Below are 20,691 nucleotides of genomic sequence, written 5' to 3' on the forward strand. Positions count from 1 at the left end.
TTGTTCAACACACAGTAACTAGTAATTCTGAATCATACACACTTTGAAGGCAAACTTAACCAGGTTTTATGTGATATTTTTAGTTTCATGAATAGTTCACGATATGAATGTAGCAACAGCAACAAAAACATGCTAGAAGGATATAGTGTTGACAATTTTACACTGATTGACCACGATGCTAAATTAAGTTAATGTTGTTGTTTTTCTTTCTCATTTTATTTTGCATCTGCCCACAAAAAGCAGTAGAGTTTCTTTCGCAGCATTTCAGTGATATGTTTATTATAAATTAAAAACCTTCAAACAAAGCTTATTGCACCCATTTTCGTACCCTAACTAAAGCATTAGTTTCCGTGTTCATTCATTCAAACGTTCTGTGACATTTAAGGCAAAATAAATGATTTGGCTTTCTCCCCGTATGTAAAAGTTGTCAAAGTGTGCCTATTCTGAATTTTCTTCAATGTATTATTGGTGCCTAACGTTTTTCTAGGGTCGATTTCTGGGGTACAGTGGAACCTCCCTTTTAAGACCTCAAAAAATCTGAGAAAATCGGGTCTTTAAAAAGAGGGAGTCTTAAAATGGGGGTAATTTTGTGAACAGAAAGTCTGAAAAATCAATGCCTTAACAAGGAGGGAGTCTTCAATTAGGGGGGTCTTAAAAGGGTGGTTCCACTGTACCCTTAAATAAGAGGCGATCGTGTAACCCATATAAATTAAATCTTTGATTCCAAAAGTGTGCGAGATAGCCCACTCGATGGCCTTTAATGACAAAGAAAGTTTGAATGAATTGACACGGGAATGATTTTTCTAGTAGGGGTACGAAAATGGGTGCAACAATATTTTGGCAGAGTGTATATGCAATGGCCATAGTATTACCTACCTTGCATGAACAAGATCAAGGTTGATCAGACAATTGTGTTTGTAACTTTGTCTCACATAGCCATAAACAAGCTGGTAGCTGTTTCCCAAACCAATATAAAAAGAAACAATAAGTAAATAAAAATATCTTAACTCACAGTCACCCCATGAATTTGGAGCAACAGGCCCAAGAATAATGTTTTTTAATAATACTAATTCTTTTTAAACATTGTTCTATAACAAGCAAAAACTATCAAACATATTAGGAAATGATTTTACAGGTTGAACTTTTTTCAGGTAAAAACTAAATACATACCTTATGCTTTAAATATTAATGTACATGTCTACTATCTGATACTGTATCGCATTAACTTTAAACAGCCTGACTCATTGTGAAATTGTGCAAGTAAACATTTTGACATGGTGCTTATTTTTTAAAGACACAATCTTTCCCGTTCAAAGAATTGTTCTCATCATCACAGATCTGGACTGTCTTTTGCATGGATTGATGGAATAAGACAAGTCTTACACTTGGACAAACACTTGGCGGAGGGGTGTGCCTTTTGAAATTGTCTCTTTCAAATGAAGAATATGTTCGTAATCTATTTTAAGGTTTCACCTGACCATCCTCTGTGTATATGATACAGCTCTCTTTAAAGATATCCTTGTTATGCAAACTATCTTGTTAACCACCCCATGTACATTATGGGATTCGTAATGCAGTATTTATGGCATTTATTGCTATCTGGAAAGTATGAAAGTAAAAATCATTACTTTTAGGTACATGTCTAAAGGCAGTTTTGATTGATTAAATTTTGGATGATCACAGGTGTCAGTGACTGAATGTAATCCACAAAAAACCTCCTAGTCCTAGTCTGCAATTATCCAATGTACAAATATAAACGTATTCATGTTGGTGTTTATGATGCTTTAAATTACAGTGTAAGGAAGGTATGTAAAAGGTAACCAGAAAAAGGTCAAACAATGTAACCCTGCTATTTCTCGTGTTAAGTTGTGGTGAAAATTGATGCATCGCATTGAAATAAAGACAGATGTGAATGATCAGAAGATTTTAATGACGTTTTGTTGGGTTCCATGCTTGCTGTTGGCATTTGCAAACTGCTTGTGGATAAAAGTCTGTGTGTGTGCTTGTATGTCTGTGTCAAGATATGAACACGTTTATAACACAAACAATGCTTTCTCACTGAAATGACCATCGGTAGGATATGCTGACCAATGCTCTCTCTCTCTCTCTCTCTCTCTCTCTCTCTCTCTCTCTCTCTCTCTCTCTCTCTCTCTCTCTCTCTCTCTCTCTCTCTCTCCAGTATGACTGATCTACCACGGCTGATTAATGCAGAGTCAATGTCTTCACAAGTACAGAAAATAATTCATATCTAAGCAAAAACAAAAACACCCACACATATTTTGACACCCAGTCTTTGATTGTCTGAATGAAATACACTTTCCTTTCATTTACGTCACAATTGCATGACAAAGACGCAAGATAAGTTTAACAACTTTGACCTAACACACACCGAAAACAAAATACAGTCGCAAAATACCCCTCCCTATCTGAATCTGTCAGCAATGCCTCACGCAGATCGATGCAAGGTGCAGATCAAGCAAACACACACACACTCACACACACACACACTCACATAATGTTGTCTTAACCGGATCACTATATATTTGGGGGACATAAACTTCAGCCTATGCATGACCCTTCCCTTCAGTGGCAACTGTTGTAGATCAAATGGTATGACATTTGTGCAATTTCGAAACAAAGTTTCTAAATTTGGCTATTGTCTCAACAGAACAAGGTTTGACATTTAGCGGTAGCAATATTTACCTGATTTAAACCCTCCAAACTTTTACCTTTTGGATTGTCTGGATGTCTGACAAACACCCCCTTCACTCCCTAGATCATCGGTGACCTAAAGAAAGCAGTTACAGCTCCCTAAACAGCAAAGCTTTCGTGCCACTGACAATTTCGGAGGCGTAATTTGAAACACATTTTGGATAAAAGGTAAATTCTGATCATAATACCTAGAGACTCGAAACTGTGTAGAATGGTCGTGGATGAACTAAAGTGCATGCACAACAACTATGAACATATTTGCTAAACTCAAATGACTGAGAAAAAAACAAACTTCATTGTACAGTTGAGTTACACTTTCGCAATGCCGCGCAAAATTCATTAATGACAGGAACGCATTCATCCATTGGAAATGCCCTGATCCTGCTTGTTATGGCTATATTCAAATAACTGACTGTCTAATATTGATTCATGTATACTATATGTCATTCAATTTATCCCAAATGTAACAATCTTGAGTGCTGAAATCGGGTATAGTTCGGTTACTGAACAATTCAAACCTCGTACTGTTGAGTCGATCCCCGAATTTGGCAACCTTTTTTGAAAATGCACAAAAGTCAGACCATTTAATCTATAAATGTGTCAATTTGTACAAGGGTCATGCATAGGATGAAGTTTTTGCACACCAAATATCAAGTGATTCGGTTTGCAGATGTAGAAGTTATTAACAATTTTGAGGCCGAGAAAATTCATTGCGGATGATTTCAAGGACGTCATTCAGATCTAGATCTATGTACTGTACCATGCAAGGCTCGTATTTTATTCGTTTCGTGACGAGCTACAAAAACTAGCCTCCACTATCGCGTTGCTTTCGTTGACATCCGCAAGGAGGGTTAACATTTCTCTCTCTGTAAATGTGTCCTTGCGTTGTTTGGATCCGTGTGGTGTCGTCTGCTTTTCGTCTGCTTTCGCCGGATGTTGTGACTTTCAATCGGACGTGACGCAACCAATCTTATACGCAACTAAAAAATATCGCTTTGCTGCTCTTAGCAAAGAGTGACCCCTGAGATGGTTCATGAAACGAGTCGTTCCTAACTTTCGTCCCACTCTCAGCTAAGAGCTCTTAAGGCCCTATTCCTAGGAACGCCTAAGAGCGCGTATATGAAACTGGCCCCAGGGACCTAGGGTATGCAGTCATGGAGACCTGCTTTGAAGGCTCTACAAGATGAGCAAATACTTCCTGAGAAACATCCCCAACTACTGAAATTTCAGGTACATATAATAACAGTTTTTGATCAGCAAAAAGGACACATTGTAACTCTTTCAGACGTTTTAGACTCGAATAAATGATAGTTCAAATTAAATTTTAAATAAACATCAGTTCAGTCAAATTGTGGAAACTGTTAAAATGTGAGGTGCGGGATAGATTGAATAAAAACTCTAAATGTAGAAAGTCTAGATAAATACAAAGAAAAAACATTTTTCCTGTGCTTCTTCAAAAATTCAAAAGCAGGGACTGTTTGTTCAAATTTGCTATGCTCTCTACCATCATCCTGAACTCAGGTCAAAATGAGTTCAGCTCACTCTCTCCCTGACAGGATGCCTTGAGTTTCCTTGTCTGGCAAGGAAACCGATATTTTTACATATTTAGAGCTTTATGTAATGTATTATAATTTACTAGTAATACCCGTGCTCCGCATGGGATTTTTTCTTCTTCATTAATTACAGAGTTAATTATGAATAAGAAACAACAAAAACGTGTTCAATGTGCAATGGCAAGCGCCTACAGAACAAAATGCCATATATTTATTGGGAGAGATAAAAAAGGGCACAGTGGTGGATTGGCCATGACTTGTGCAGTGACAACAGTAACATATTAAATTTAGAAGTAATTGCGACAAAGTTACTCCAAAAAAGCGCTAGCACACACAGAACAACAAAATGTGATAAAACATCAAACCTAAGAAAAGGAGCGTTCAATGTGCAATGAACTGCAAACCATTTACACAGCAGCAAACATGTGACGCTTTCTGAAATTTCGGTCAATGTAGTGATATTTTCTTTTTACCCGGCTCGGAGCTTGAATACACTTTCTTTGTTTTCTTGCATAGCTGCTCGCCATTAGTAATGCAAGAATCTACAGTTTGGTGAAGACAGACATTTACGAAGGAAAGGCTAAATGCGGCCAAACAAAACAAGAAGGGCAAAGCCCATACGACTCACATGCTTGACATCAAATAACTAAACCTAGCAATGACATCATACACTAAGAACTGCTTTACACATTTTTCCTACCAAAATACATGTGACCTTGACCCAAGGTCAAGGTCATCCAAGGTCATGCAACACAAAGCTGTTAATTCAAGACATAGGAAGTACAATGGTGCTTATTGGCCCTTTCTACCATGAGATATGGTCACTTTTAGTGGTTCACTACCTTATTTTGGTCACATTTCATAAGGGTCAAAGTGACCTTGACCTTGATCATATGTGACCAAATGTGTCTCATGATGAAAGCATAACATGTGCCCCACATAATTTTTAAGTTTGAAACAGTTATCTTCCATAGTTCAGGGTCAAGGTCACTTCAAAATATGTATACAATCCAACTTTGAAGAGCTCCTGTGACCTTGACCTTGAAGCAAGGTAAACCAAACTGGTATCAAAAGATGGGGCTTACTTTGCCCTATATATCATATATAGGTGAGGTATTCAATCTCAAAAACTTCAGAGAAAATGTGAAAAATGTGAAAAATACCTGTTTTTTAGACAACATTTATGGCCCCTGCGACCTTGACCTTGAAGCAAGGTCAAGATGCTATGTATGTTTTTTGGGGCCTTGTCATCATACACCATCTTGCCAAATTTGGTACTGATAGACTGAATAGTGTCCAAGAAATATCCAACGTTAAAGTTTTCCGGACGGACGGACGGACGACTCGGGTGAGTACATAGACTCACTTTTGCTTCGCATGTGAGTCAAAAAGTGGCTACATTGACCGAAATCTCTGAAAATATGACACATGGGAGTGAAATAAACACAGCATTAAATGAGCAAATAGTGTGCACAGTACAAAAAAAAGTTTGACACATTAGCAAATAGGAATGAAAAAGTAACCCAGTGGTAAATATACAGTGGGTTCTGTGAACAATAACAAATCATATAATTGGGAAAGAATAAAACAGCGTTAAATTGTGCCCTTTTCTTAGATTTCAGTCAATGTGGACAGTCTGAAAATTCAATCAATGTGACAAAATCATTTTGTCACGCTTCAAGTTCAACCAAGATGATGAATGCTAGTTAAAATGTGTAAAAGAATATATAACACCAATCATATAATTGGGAAAGATATCTCGTCGCAGTACCCCGACAGCTCGAGTCACCCACAATGAAACGTTTGTACGATTGACTGGACTTAAACAAATTAGCGGCTACATTGACATAAGTGAGGGACATAAATGTGCAAAAAAATGTGCCCAGAGAACAATAGTTGAACACATCACCATATATGTCTTGAGACGGGAAAAAAACAGCACTAAATGGAACAAAATTTGTACACTTCAGCAAACATGTGAGTGAAAAATAAAATGTTAACTCTTACACTGGTGCAATTCTGTAACACATGTTACATAGCCACTGGTGAATTAACAGAGAGAAAAATAACAAAAAACGGTCATAATATTATAGGTTTTCGCATACATGGGAGGTAATAGGAACCGACCAAACAGACTCAGCCAGTAGCGCGACATGTGTCGTGACAACCAGGTGACAGTATACCTAAAGTAGCGCGACATATGTCGCGACAACCAGCCTCAGGGTTAAAATGTGAAATTGGTTCTGCGTTCTGCGAACAACAAAATGTTTACACATGCATTGTGCACAGAGAACAAAAGTTTACAGATCACCATGCATATATGGCATTATGATGGTTAGGCCTGAAGAAATACATTTGCTTTTGTTTAATATCTCTCTTGGGCTGCAAGCCAGCACAACATAATTAAAACATTTCATTTGCCGAATCAGCGCCACCAAAACTGATAAATAGGACTAAGCATGGAATATTCATTGCAGGGGCTCTTTTTTATTTGTCATGCTGTGTGACACACGCGTTGCAGTTGTCACCATGTGTAGAGTTTAAGATGATGTGATTCCTATTCTTATAAAGACAAAGTTGATCTCCGTTACACCCCGCAAAAATGTACATGATTGCCCATTTGGTCTTTGTTGATGTTCTTTGTCTCGTGACTTTATCGATATGTCGCAAAATGATTCCACAAAATTCAAAACAGGGATCAATTTTACCCGCAACTACTGACTCGAGTAAATAGTGTGCACAGTACAAAATTTTTTTTTACACATCAGCAAATAGGAATGAAAATGTAACCCAGTGGTAAATATACAGTGGGTTCTGTGAACAATAAGCAGATTCGAGATCGTCGATAATGATTTTTAATGTTTTTTTTTGGTAATTTATAAATTACAAAGGAATTGATATGCAAGACAGTTTCAAGCGAGCTATTTTTCGCGGCTGTATTTACTGTGCAAACAACTCTAAATATGACAAAAGTGTCGCATGATAATCAACCGTTTGGTTTCACCGCTCACTGGAGCAGACAATTTTTTCTGTAACCAGTTGACAGTGATGAAACCATATATTACGGTCTCCTTCCGGCAGCAGTCCCAAAATACAAAACGTCTCTTTCCGTGGCTGTGTCAGTTTCCAATGCGACACTGTCATTGGCACTGTCATTCTTGTGACGCTCGTCGCGTTTTCACCTGTTTTTGACCGAAATGTAGCACAGGATGCCGTTGAAAAGCCAAAGGTCTTCAGCTTTTGTTGATCTTTGGCAGGCCTATTAGTTTTAATTCGGTGGCATAATTCAATGCGCTTCGTCAAAATTTCTTAAACTGAAACCAAAAGCAGACGCAAGACTTATAGTCAGTTGGAGTTGTCTCCCGTACTCCTAAACTTTAGTGTGCTGCAGACGGTTGTACCCAAACGGCTCATATTGCAAACGGTTTGGAATTCCCAAAAACGCAAGATCAGCACTACACGACTTCAGTGCACCTGTAGGCGAGAGTGCTCGGTCAATTTTGGACAATGTGTATCTTGAATGGAAAATATCGAATATCACGCTGTCCGAAGGAATGGTGTTCTTATCGGAGAATGACAGCGCTCAGTTCAAAATGATAGGACATCAGACCGCCATGCTGCTATGTGAATCGGACATTTGAGCCTTTCAATCGGTCTATGCCTGACGCCTAACGACATCCCTGCCTAGGTTAGGAAAGGGGGGAGAAAACTGCTAACGCCCTGACCCAGGGTCGAACTCGCAACCTCTCGCTTCCGAGCGCAAGTGCGTTACCACCCGGCCACCCGGACTGGTTTATGTGATTTTTCTTTGGGGTGATCTAAACCTTCGCTCTAAATTCACCTTTTCAACATGCATGACTTTTGACACAACTCTGTACTTAGCACAGGCGACCAGCATATATAGCCTGTGTACTGGCCAGCTGGATCGGTACATTTTTGACTCACATGCGAAGCAAAAGTGAGTCTATGTACTCACCCGAGTCGTCCGTCCGTCCGTCCGTCCGGACGTCCGTCCGGCCGTCCGGACGTCCGTCCGGCCGTCCGGAAAACTTTAACGTTGGATATTTCTTGGACACTATTCAGTCTATTAGTACCAAATTTGGCAAGATGGTGTATGATGACAAGGCCCCAAAAAACATACATAGCATCTTGACCTTGCTTCAAGGTCAAGGTCGCAGGGGCCATAAATGTTGTCTAAAAAACAGGTATTTTTCACATTTTTCCCATTTTCTCTGAAGTTTTTGAGATTGAATACCTCACCTATATATGATATATAGGGCAAAGTAAGCCCCATCTTTTGATACCAGTTTGGTTTACCTTGCTTCAAGGTCAAGGTCACAGGGGCTCTTCAAAGTTGGATTGTATACATATTTTGAAGTGACCTTGACCCTGAACTATGGAAGATAACTGTTTCAAACTTAAAAATTATGTGGGGCACATGTTATGCTTTCATCATGAGACACATTTGGTCACATATGATCAAGGTCAAGGTCTCTTTGACCCTTATGAAATGTGACCAAAATAAGGTAGTGAACCACTAAAAGTGACCATATCTCATGGTAAAAAGAGCCAATAAGCACCATTGTACTTCCTATGTCTTGAATTAACAGCTTTGTGTTGCATGACCTTGGATGACCTTGACCTTGGGTCAAGGTCACATGTATTTTGGTAGGAAAAATGTGTAAAGCAGTTCTTAGTGTATGATGTCATTGCTAGGTTTAGGTCAAGCATGTGAGTCGTATGGGCTTTGCCCTTCTTGTTTCCTTATGGCCCACACACATTAACTGTATCTGGCTATTTGGACTCGTTCTCCCAAATAACCATATTTGCACAAAATAAATTGTCTGTAAGCAGCATAGTGTTGTGTTTTATTGATGTCTCCCTCTTCTGCTTCTTCCAGGACGAGGGCGTCGCTTCTCTGGGCCAAGCATGTGAAAGGAAACTCTCATCCAGCACCAACCACCAGTGCATCGAAATCCTGGAGTGTAAACAGAAAATCATCTTTCAGTGACAAAACTTGATTCAGATTTAAACATTAAAATTGTTAAAAAAAATATGCACCAAATTTAAGAAAATTGGAGAAAATAATGAGAAAGAAGAAATTGTAATTTATGTAATAGAGCATGTCTTGGTGTGTGTGTGTGGGGAGGGGGTGGATATACACCTGTGACGGTACAGGCTTTCCAGTATGATAGAACAGAGTTGAGGCAGGTATATAAAACAGAAAGCAATTTAATATAGATTATATCGAACACAGAAGAAGAAATGTACATGAGTGATGACACTGGTTAGTAAAACAAGACTGTCCTGGGACATTGTGAATATTTGTGTAGAGGCACCTGTAACATATCTTTAGCTTCTTGGAATGAATTGCACATGATTGTCTCTTGAGACACATATACTATATGTCACCCTCTCCTTGAAATAATCTTCTAATACTTGATTATTTAAACATGTTGTTTTGCATCATATCCATTTTGTCAGAGGCGAGTTTTGCCTCATTTGTACACATTTCTCCAAGACATTTGAATTCTGGTACACCTTTCCTTTTCATAGCTCGTGCCCAGTGTACCCATGTACTGTACAGAAACCCTCTTTTTTATGCCCCCTTATTTGTAAGGTTACTTTCTCTGATTTATGTTTATAAACTGTTATTTTAACCGTATTCTCAGACAGAATTATTTCAGAGTTTTTTTAAAAATATTTTAATAGTGGCAACTGTCTGCTTGCACTTGCAGAGGATTTAGAGCAAATCTCACACAAGGAATAGGTACTTACTGTCATAAGGCCAGCATTCAGCTTCACCATTTAGAGGCTAGGGCTTGGAGTTTCTCCTGGCCTGGTTCCTGGATAAGTTTCTGGAAGTGGAAAGATTGTTATTTCACTTTTAAATCAGTCAATACCCATTTTTACAACTATGCCTGCTTGAACCAGGCATAAACGAGTCATAACACACCACTAACCTGAACGATGAGCAAAACTTGCAAAGTATTTCTTATGAACAATGGTGTGTTTTTTAAATTTTAAACTGACTATTTCAAAAGAAAAGAAAGTACAGTTTTGTAAAGCACATTCATTTTTTTATATTGACGTGTGATTTTTCACACTTGCTTTTTTTTTAATTGTTTGTAAATTTTACCTCATCTAATGTTCTCATATTACATCTAGCACATTTTCCCTTGAAACCTTAAACAATTCAGAGGAGAGTGTTTTGTTACAACCTGTACTTGTGTATTTCCTCACAGGATACATTCCATGTAAATTATAGGAAAGTATTCTGATGAATGTATAATAACAATGAATGGATCATTTTAATGACAGCAAAATAAACAATGATGTCACAAGGGTGTTGTCGATTGCATTTCTGTGTGTCTCACTATGTTATCAGGAATTTTTTTTACAAAAGGCATTCTTGCACGTACAATTATATCACACAACTGTGGTATATTGCTCTTCAGAGGAAACAAAATGTTGGTGGGCCCTTTTGACAGACAGATGCACAGCACACTTCTATCCTTGCCATAATTATAACTGAAATCCCCATTATACTCTTCACCCAAGAAAAGAATATCTTCTGTTATTGTCATCAAAGTTCACCCTATTATTTCTTATATAACTATTTGTGCAAGTGCTATTGTCATTCATGATTCTGTGTATACATGCGTGTGTGTGTGTGTGTGTGTGTGTGAACCCGTGCATGGAAAGTACTAGGAAAAGGACTAAAACTAATCCTGATTTACCTTCAAATTGGTTCCTCAGCAGATCACTTTCTGTCCGCACCTCTTCCTCTCCTGCCGCCCTCTAGCACTAGTAAGGACAGCATGTTCTGCTGGAAGCGAAACTTCCATAGCCTAGACGGAACGAGAAGAGTTTACAGTTCTCATACTTCATCCTTACTCAATTTACAGTATCTGTATCAAACCTATTATCATCAAGAAAAGCTCACTTGACTTTGAAGAGCATGATTCATTCTCTATTGACTGCCCATTGAACAAATAAAATTCAGTTCTCATAAGCTTTACTAGTGCGAGTAGAATTTCTGCTTTTAAAATGGGTGTGATAATTAGTATTTTCTGTTCTACTCACTCTTGCAAGCAAAGCACATTTTTACTTTTAGTTTACTGTTGTGTTTATTCCAGTGGTATGAATTGTAGCTAAAAAAAAAATGCATCTATATATATATTATCAAAAGAGTAACAGTGCAAATGCAGAGTCTTATAATTATTTCAGAAGGCAAGTCCTTGATTTTCCAATCCATGATCTACACACATTCACTGATTGAGCTATCGCCGTATCGGAAAGACGTCAGCCAAAATTAACTTCAGATTGGATGTTTCTCCACGAATTTCAAGCGTTACAATGGTCCAAAGTTCGATCAGCAGCACTTTGGAGGGGAGGGGAAAAGTCAGTATTAAGTTTGTGTGGGATAAACCATATGCAAAGCCGGCTGACGTCCTCGTTCTACTGCCTCTAGTAGCTGAAAACAAGTGATCTCATCGGCTACCAGTAAGTTCGTCACACGGTAGATTCGTCACGGGTGACGAAGATACCGGCAGGGTGGGCGGGTGTTTATGCTTAGAGCTTATGCTTTCAGATGTTTGATTTGTGGGAGAGATTCAAGATTCACATTTTTAAGAGAGAGAGAGAATGAAAATGCCATTTTATATTGTGTACTTCACCTACTCAAAGAAAAAAGAGATACAAAATAAATACGCACAACATCACATATATGCTCTGTGAATGGAGAGAGAGAGAGGGGGAGAGGGGGAGAGAGAGGGGGGGAGGGGGAGAGAGAGAGAAAGGGGGGGGGGGGGAGGTGCAAGGTTGTATTACCATTACATTACAGCCGCGCTCGGACTACTGTGGCGAAGTTACCGGGGACCGGTGACGAATCTACCGTTTGACGAACTTACTGACATGTATCCATCTCATCATACCAACCAAATGGTTCGAAATGACTCGCCTTACAAGATTTCTTTGCAGTCCTGCTGGGATCAACTTTTACACTAATACTGACTGTTGTATTGAAAGCCCTATTTGATTATAAACAACATTTCCTGTGGTCTACAAATCCGACACTTACCTGGTCAGTCTCCAATTCGTCAAAACGTTCCCTGATAGTCGCCATGTTGTCTCGAATCAAGGGACACCACCCACGGAACACATCACAAGAGTGCATTTTCCTTTGATATTACGACAATTGATTCAACTTCCCAAACTCTTAATTTTGCAAAGTTAAGTTAGTCCTTCTGTGTGGTAACATTATTCGTCACGCAGAATCTTCTGGTAAAGCTTTTAGAGCGATCTGAAGGCCTTTTTCTGGCGGACACCCTATCTTTAAGGCCTACACCGACTACAATGGACTATTTCAAATACAAAAATTTAGTTAACTATAAAAGGCAGTGCATAAAACTCCATAATCCTAAGAAGGTCGAACAAATAAAAAAAACATAAAAGACTATTTAACTATAATGTCTTTGTAAAAGACAATAAACATGGTATACAAAGCTGTCATTGTTAACAACGATCTGGGCCCTGCCAGAATTGTGCAGCTATGTACTCAGCTATACTACTATGGTGTAGCAAAAATGGATAGTTATAATGTAAATTGAGAGATGCATTCTCTTGCATTATGTTTTTGTGTGCTGTGTCGTGCATTTTGACAATAGTCTGTTGGTCGTGACCAAATACACTTGCTGTTTTTTTCACCATTCAGAAGCGATTTTATCAAGTCTTTTCCTTTTGTTTTCAGGACACATGAGAATTATTGTAAGTAAGATTTTCCCTTCCTATGAGCTGTTATTGTTCTGTTTCTTTCTCGAAATTTTCCCCCTTTTCTTTCTGTCTTTCTTTCTTGCAGTCTTTACACCCCCGGTATAGGGGTGTGTATAGGATTCGGTCGATGTGTTTGTTTGTTTGTGTGTTTGTGTTCGCATATAGATCTCAAGAATGAACGGACCGATCGTCGCCAAACTTGGTGAACAGGTTCTATACATTCCTGAGACGGTCCTTACAAAAATTGGGACCAGTCAAACACACGGTTAGGGAGTTATTGGTGGATTAAGATTCTACAAGGACTTATAGAGGGACATATTAATGGTCAAAGGGAAATAACCTTCTCAGTTGGTGGCAGTGAGAATGGTAAGGACGGGGGTGTTTTTCCTACCTCGGAGGAATATCTTGTTCTTTCTGTATTTCTCTCTGTCTTTGTTTCTTAGTCTTACTGTTAAAATGTATCAGGGTGCATTATTTGTATGTATGTATTTTATCCAACTAAATACTGGGAACCTTGAGACTTTTCGCAATCAATTCTGCTATTTCTGACAGAAGAGTAACTAATGTTACAGTGGGACCCCCCCGTTGAGACTACCCCACCCTTGTTAACACTATTGTGACTAGCATTGCCACGGCGTTAACGTCCTGCCTGCCCAAGCTTGCCACCAAGAAACTTCCCAAAAATCAGTAACTGTAAAGAAATCTGTCTAGCAAGCTTGAATTAAGTCCAATCACCACCAAATTTTGTGTACTAATTCAAAAATGGATGCCCAGTTCAGTCGTGCTATTTATAAGTTTGTCACGCGATTTGTTTTAGCAAAGGGGGGTGAAAGGGGGATAATTTGTGTTTTTTAACGTTTTTTTGTGTGTGTTTTTATTTTCCACTGCTTTTTTTAAAAGTTATTTTTTAACAGAAAGTATTATAAATAATGTTATAACCAAACAAGGTGTAAAACCTATGAATTAGCTGAAATATTGTTAACATTGTACACAGAAATAAGGAGACAGTACAAAGAAAAAAACAAGCAAATCACGCATTCACTCACAGCATCCTGACTCAAATGAAACAAAACTGTAACACTCACCAAATGATGTCCAGGTAATCCATATTGAATATAAGTCACATTTTCACAACAAAGTACCAACTGTACACCTATGAACATTTCCAAAAGGATTAGAAGGCTCCAGCCATCCATTGTTATCAGTGCTGCCACGCCCCCATAGCTCCTGCACGATTCCGAGATACATGTTCGTCTAGCAGTATCACCCCCTACCACGTGTAGTTTGCCGACTCGTACTAGCAACAACGGGACTGTTTCTTCCTCAATATCACTGCTATTATCGCTTTCTTGAGGCTAAAACGACACGATGTATCATGATCTACAGGATCCTCAAGATCCAACATCCGGAGAACCGTGACAAGGCTCGCCTTCGATTCATTTTTTTTGTTCGAAAACACCACGCAAATCTGCACTAATTTGATCAAGCCGGAAGAGAAAACCACGTGTATCAAGGGAAACAACTCAATTTATTGCAATCTTCAAAAACCGGGAAGCAATCACGAGTCTTGTACCTTGTATGACTGATACTGAAAAATGCGCGTCCCGTCCATGGGCGTGTCAGCGCGGTTACTGATTTATCAGCGTCCCGTCGCGAAAGTGTTAAGACCCAGTTTTCAGGATTTCCTGTTTGTAACGTCTGTAAATTTACCCCCGTTTCAAGGTCTCCCTCCTGAGCCTCTTTTAAGATTTGATTTTCTCATTTTTGGGAAGGAAGTAAGGCTGACGGGGTCTATGTCGACCAAAAGAGTGGGATTCCCTGTAGGTGGAGTTCCTGTAGGTGGATTCCCTGTGTACAGAGAATACCACAGGGTGTAGTTGCTGTACCGTTTCACTGATATCGCTGAAAGTCACGGTGATGCTTAGCGACATAGGTAGAATTTGATGTTTTTCGATTTTTTAAAAATATTTTTTTAGAAATTTGAGGATGGTTTGCAAGTTTGTGGGATTTCCTGTATACAGACCCTACAGGAACTCCACCTACAGGGAATCCCACACTTTTAGTCGACATAGATCCCATCAGCGGCAGTAAGAGGAGTTGACTTCGTTGCCATGGTGTTGTATTTTAGATTTAATCATGAACCGAATACAGGGACCACCCGCTTTATACACCTTGATTGCACGGAAATAAATGTAATTATAAAAACAGTTTAGATAAACATACCTTTGAAGTCATAACTATACCAACCATAAACTGATCAGGGGGAAAAAAAAGGTGTCCAGGGGAGGCAATCAAGTTTGTGCAAGTCAATGAGCGATTTACAGCTGTTGTCTCCCTTGACACTGTATTGGTATTTTAGGTGACGCCAGTACATTGTAATACACTGGCGCCCCCCTTTTAAGACCTCGTAAAAGCTGGAAAATGAGGTCTTAAATAGCCAGTCTTTATATGGGGGTAAAGTTGCAGATGTTATGAACTGAACAAAAAATCTGTAAAATCAATGTCAATGTCTCAAAAAGGGGAAGTCTTCAATTCAGGGTCAGAAAAGAATTGTACTGTCCACGGTAGTAAAACACTTGTGTGTGTGTGTGTGGGGGGGGGGGGGGGGGGGGGGGGGGGAGGGGGGGGGGGGGAGAGGGTGTGTTCCAAGGTAGTAAATTTATCAGAGTTGTCTTTCTTTCTCTCAGCCCTGGTGGACCGACCGGGAGTGGATGTGCTGGGCCAGGTGCCGACCAAGAAAAACTTTGAGTGCGTGTGTCCCAGCTGCCAGCGCCACCTGGCCGCGTCGCGCTTCGCTCCCCACCTGGAGAAGTGCATGGGAATGGGCCGCAACAGTTCACGCATCGCTAGTCGCAGGTATGTTTTCATAGCTATAGTTTTCTTTACTTGTTTATTCTTGAGTCATTTTATGCTAGTCCCTCTTTAGGACGAGGGCCAGATGTAAAAAAGCTCACTGCTTACTCTATTACCCTCGTTAAATAAAGAATTGTTCTTAAGTAAAGAAATGTTTTTAAATAAAGAATTGTTCTTAAATAAAGAATTATTTTTAAGTAAAGAATTGTTTTTAAGTAAAGAATTGTTTTTCAGTAAAGAATTGTTCTTAATTGTTCTTAAGTAAAGAAATGTTTTTAAATAAAGAATTGTTCTTAAAGCCATATGTACTCGATGACTATACACGCTAATTGCTTTACCAACAGCTGGAGACATGCTAAATTAAGTTCCCTACAAAATATTGTGGTCTAGGACCCCTTCATTGTTGAGATATGTTAATTTTCATTTTGATCTGGATCGTCCTATTTATAGATTTGCCAACAGAGGTAGCGTTGACGCAAGGGAAATAACTCCGGGTCTTTGTTTACATCCAAAGTTTTTGAGACTCTAAAACAAGCTGTAATGCATGTATATGGTCCGCGCATGGCGACATATCGTCATTACATGGTCTTATGGTGCGTTTGACATCGATTATGGGCAAACTACACTTTGTAAACACGGGAGCGCGTACATATGCCTTTAAATAAAGAATTGTTCTTAATTGTTCTTAAGTAAAGAAATGTTTTTAAATAAAGAATTGTTCTTAAATAAAGAATTATTTTTAAGTAAAGAATTGTTTTTAAGTAAAGAATTGTTTTTAAGTAAAGAATTGTTTTTCAGTAAAGAATTGTTTTAAGAATTGTTTTTAAGTAAAGCAGACCTGTTTACCAGTACGATTTGGGCGTATTTTGTACGCCAAATTATTATCGGTACGCAAATACGCGACACACGCACAAAATACGCCTAAGAAAAAGTCTAGAATACGTTTTCCGGTGTTGGTGTGCTGATTACGGGATGGTACAACTGATACCGGTTTCGGTCGAAGGGAGATAACCATGACAGCGAGTCTTCAGCTGTGGAAACCTTGTTCGTGGCAAAATGAAGCGGAAAAATGTGCCAGTTTCGGATGACTGTACCAAATCTAAACAGCAGAAGCAGCAGATTTTCTTGGAGAAATATAAGAAAGAGCCAGGAATTGTGGAGTCTACTATGGGAAAAAGTCATGCACACTGCAAGTATTGTAAATCAGATTTCTCCGTTGCCCATGCTGGGAAATATGACATCGAACGACACTGCAGTTCCAAAACTCACCCGGACAAGGTTGCTGCAAAGAAATCCGCTGAAAGCTGCCAAGGAATTATGAAGTTCATTCCCGCAAAGCAAATCCTGCCAGAAGAAAAGGCTGTAGTCCGTGCTGAAGCAATGTTTTCTGAGATGATTGTAAAAATGAACTTGCCACTGTCAACCGCAGATGTTATTTCACGAACTTCATCTTTTCATTATCAATCTGTTTGGAAGACACTGGTTATAATGCTATAAACTCAGGGGCAGACGGGGGGGGGGGGGGGGGGGGGGGGGGGTGTGGTGCACAGCCCCCCCCCCAAAAAAAAATTGGGGAAAGCTGATTCTATGACCATTTCTAAGTTGAAATGGCACCGAATGGCACCATTTTTGCTTCTTTGGGCCAAACGTTTTTTCGGGGGGGCATGCCCCCGGACCCCCTTAGCAAATTCGGGCGCTTCGCGCCCATCACATTCTCTTTCGATTCAAAGTGCACCCCCCCTTACAAAGCAACTGATCCGCCCCTGAAACTGACAGGTAAATAAAATTGTTTTATTCCTGTTGTATTGGAAGGAGTTAAATTCTGAAGGTGTTCATAAGACATGCTATTCTTACACAAACACGTTTCCACCCATGCGTACATTTTCTCTAGCCCACATGGGTTTGCTTGTAAAGTACACCAACTTTTTGAAAAATACACTCAACTTTTTGGGAAAGTACTCTTGCTTCGGGTTTAGGGTAAACAGGTCTGGTAAAGAATTGTTTTTCAGTAAAGAATTGTTGTTGTTGTTATGTTCAGGTGGAATTATTCAGAGTGTTTTCGCTGCAGTGTGCCACACCGGACTCTTTTGTATTGACAGAACAAAATCATTAACGTTTGCTTGTTCAATCTGACCCTAGCCATGTTCAATCTGACCCCAGCCATGTTCAATCTGACCCCAGCCATGTTCAATCTGACCCCAGCCATGTTCAATCTGACCCCAGCCATGATTCAAACCCTGAACCTTCAAGGTTTTGTCTGCATTGTGCAGGATTGCCAGCAACACGAAGCGTGACAGTGACGACAGTGGTGGTGATGATGAAAACGACAATGACTGGAGCTACGGCACAGAAAACAAGAAAGGTAAGACCCCAGGCATCTTCATGGGTGTTACTCTTCCGGCTTTTGCCGGATTTCCGGTTATTGAAAAAATCTGAAGCCGGAAATTCCGGTTTTCCGGGTTTTCAACAAAAAAAAAAGAAAAGAAAAAGCTTCGTTTCGCTAAGTTGAAATAACGAGCAGCGGTTCCGATCCGACTTTTGACACCGGTTCGCGTGCTTTCTCGGTTCGCTCCTTTGGATTTGCCGCCATCTTGCTTATTATGATTTGGTTTCGTCGGTGTCCAGAAACTTTCTTTCAAACTTGAGCATTTTGGACCCCTGCCTTTCAGGTTTTTTTATTTTTCCCAGTAACACCCATGCATCTTAACTAAACCCAATGAAAGTATTTACAGTAAAACCCGTCTGCAATGACCACTCAAGGGAGTCACTAAATGGGGCAGTGGTAGACAGGTGGATGCTATGGAAAGGGGAATTATATTGCCCCAAAAAACACAAACAAGAACATTGAGGTTTTTTGTTGTGGGGATGTAGCTATATACTGAGAAGTGTTTGCTAGGGCAGGTTTGACCGAATCAGTATTTTGATTTCTTCCAGCGAACAGCTGTATGGTCGACAGAAAGGCAGTTGTACATGAACCTGTATAGCTGCAAGGCAGAAACTTCTCAAATTGGTCCGCTTCATCTTGATCCCCTGCACACGACAAGAAGGAGAATGCTTTCCATTGTTCAACATTTAGTCTAACTGGAATTGTTATCGTTGGTGATGGTGGTGGTGGTTGTGACTAAATGTACTTTCCCCAAGTGGTTACGTTAGAATTCATTCTTTCTTGTGTTTTTCAGTTAAAAAGTTGAAGAAGGAGAAGGGAGCCAACTCTCCTCGAAACAGAAAAGTTGGGAGGATCAGAAATGGTAAGTTTAATTTTTCATCTCTCTCTGTATTAGTTTGTTGTTTTTGGCTCACGTAAGTGTAGCCTATGCGATCGTAACTTTGTCTGTCTGTGCGTGCGTGTGTGTGTGTGTGTGTGTGTGTGCGTGTGTATGTCTGTGGTAGAAACTTTAACATTTCGTCATTTGAAGACGTCACATTATGACGAAGAGGGTTAGACGTCACGCGAAGGAATTACTGAAAGTCTCGGTCATTGTTATTTTGAGCGGGCCGAGACTAGTTGGCAGTCGTGTCGATGTAAGTAGGCTACATGCAGACAGACAGATCTAGATCTAGTGTCTCGCTTTCTTGCACAGTGTCACCTATGCTTACTGTGTGTGTGTGTGTGTGTGTATGTGTGACGGAGTGATTGAGTTTGTGTTACTGTTTGTCGATTTCTTACGTGAGCCTTGAAGGCTTCGCCTCTTGTGTTTGTTGGTGTTATGTGTTGTTGTTTTTGTGTGAGTGTGGGGGGGGGGGGGGTGTTTGTCTGTGAGTGGTAAGAGTGGGTGGGATACTGGAGGTTTGAACGTACAGAAAAGAGAGAGGCAAGAAGACGCATGTCAGAGCGTAGTGAGCAATTTCACACAGCTTTTTTTGTCAGTACATGTTGTTGTCAGTACATGTTGTTGTCAGTACATGTTGTTGTCAGTACATGTTGTTGTCAGTACATGTTGTTGTCAGTACATGTTGTTGTCAGTACATGTTGTTGTCAGTACATGTTGTTGTCAGTACATGTTGTTGTCAGTACATGTTGTTGTCAGTACATGTTGTTGTCAGTACATGTTGTTGTCAGTACATGTTGTTGTCAGTACATGTTGTTGTCAGTACATGTTGTTGATCTGTGAATTTGTTAAAGCTGAGGGTTTTCTGTCCACGGGTTAATCTCTGATTTTGTTGCCAGGCGTGTCAGCCACTGATTTTGTTGCCAGGCGTGTCAGCCACTGATTTTGTTGCCAGGCGTGTCAGCCACTGATTTTGTTGCCAGGCGTGTCAGCCACTGATTTTGTTGCCAGGCGTGTCAGCCACTACTGCTTATGCGACGTCCAACTCGGGGATTTGTACTTTTCCTCAGTGAGAGACTTGAAGGACAAGAGAGATGTGTGCTTGTGTCAGAGTGTGTGGGAAAGTAACCCTTTTTTTTTTATCAGTCGATGTGTTGATCTCTGAATTTGTTAAAGCTAAGAGTTTTCTGTCCTTGCGATGATCTGTGATTTTGGCGCCAGGCATGTCGGCCACCATCCAACTTGGGGATTTTTACTTTTCCTCACTGAGGAAAAGTAAAAATCTTGGAGGAGAAGAGAGATGTGTGTTTTTGTCAGAGTGTGTGGGAAAGTTATCAAGCTTTTTTTCAATCAGTAAATGACTGTGTTGATGTCAAATTATTTTAAAGCTAAGGGTTTTTGTGTCCATGTGTTGATCTGTCATTGTGTCGCCAGCTGCTGTCCAAGCTCCATCGGTTTTTTTTTAAAACTTTTCTTCAGTGGGAGCCTTGAAGGAGAAGAGAGATGTACGCTTGTCTGAGTGTGTGTGA

At 39.8% G+C, this 20,691-nt stretch overlaps 1 protein-coding gene and 2 long non-coding RNA genes across 3 annotated transcripts in view; 2 read left to right on the top strand and 1 right to left on the bottom strand.

Moving 5' to 3' along the window:
- Nucleotides 1–20,691, top strand: part of LOC138947830 (ataxin-7-like protein 3) — a 51,023-nt gene that overhangs the window by 18,901 nt on the left and 11,431 nt on the right. The window contains exons 3-6 of the mRNA XM_070319388.1: nucleotides 13,018–13,034; nucleotides 15,728–15,896; nucleotides 18,164–18,255; nucleotides 19,073–19,141. Of these exons, the coding sequence (XP_070175489.1) occupies nucleotides 13,018–13,034; nucleotides 15,728–15,896; nucleotides 18,164–18,255; nucleotides 19,073–19,141 (347 nt within the window). The remainder of the gene's footprint in view (nucleotides 1–13,017; nucleotides 13,035–15,727; nucleotides 15,897–18,163; nucleotides 18,256–19,072; nucleotides 19,142–20,691) is intronic.
- On the top strand, nucleotides 3,849–10,609 carry LOC138947832 (uncharacterized). The gene is made up of 2 exons (XR_011449835.1): nucleotides 3,849–3,942; nucleotides 9,166–10,609. It is a non-coding gene; the product is annotated as an uncharacterized lncRNA (long non-coding RNA).
- On the bottom strand, nucleotides 9,165–12,569 carry LOC138947831 (uncharacterized). Its single transcript, XR_011449834.1, has 4 exons — nucleotides 12,349–12,569; nucleotides 11,006–11,116; nucleotides 10,044–10,123; nucleotides 9,165–9,243 (listed from the first exon to the last, which is right to left on the bottom strand). It is a non-coding gene; the product is annotated as an uncharacterized lncRNA (long non-coding RNA).

The sequence above is a fragment of the Littorina saxatilis genome, linkage group LG14, assembly GCF_037325665.1.
Source record: "Littorina saxatilis isolate snail1 linkage group LG14, US_GU_Lsax_2.0, whole genome shotgun sequence".
Classification (NCBI taxonomy): Eukaryota; Metazoa; Mollusca; class Gastropoda; order Littorinimorpha; family Littorinidae; genus Littorina; species Littorina saxatilis.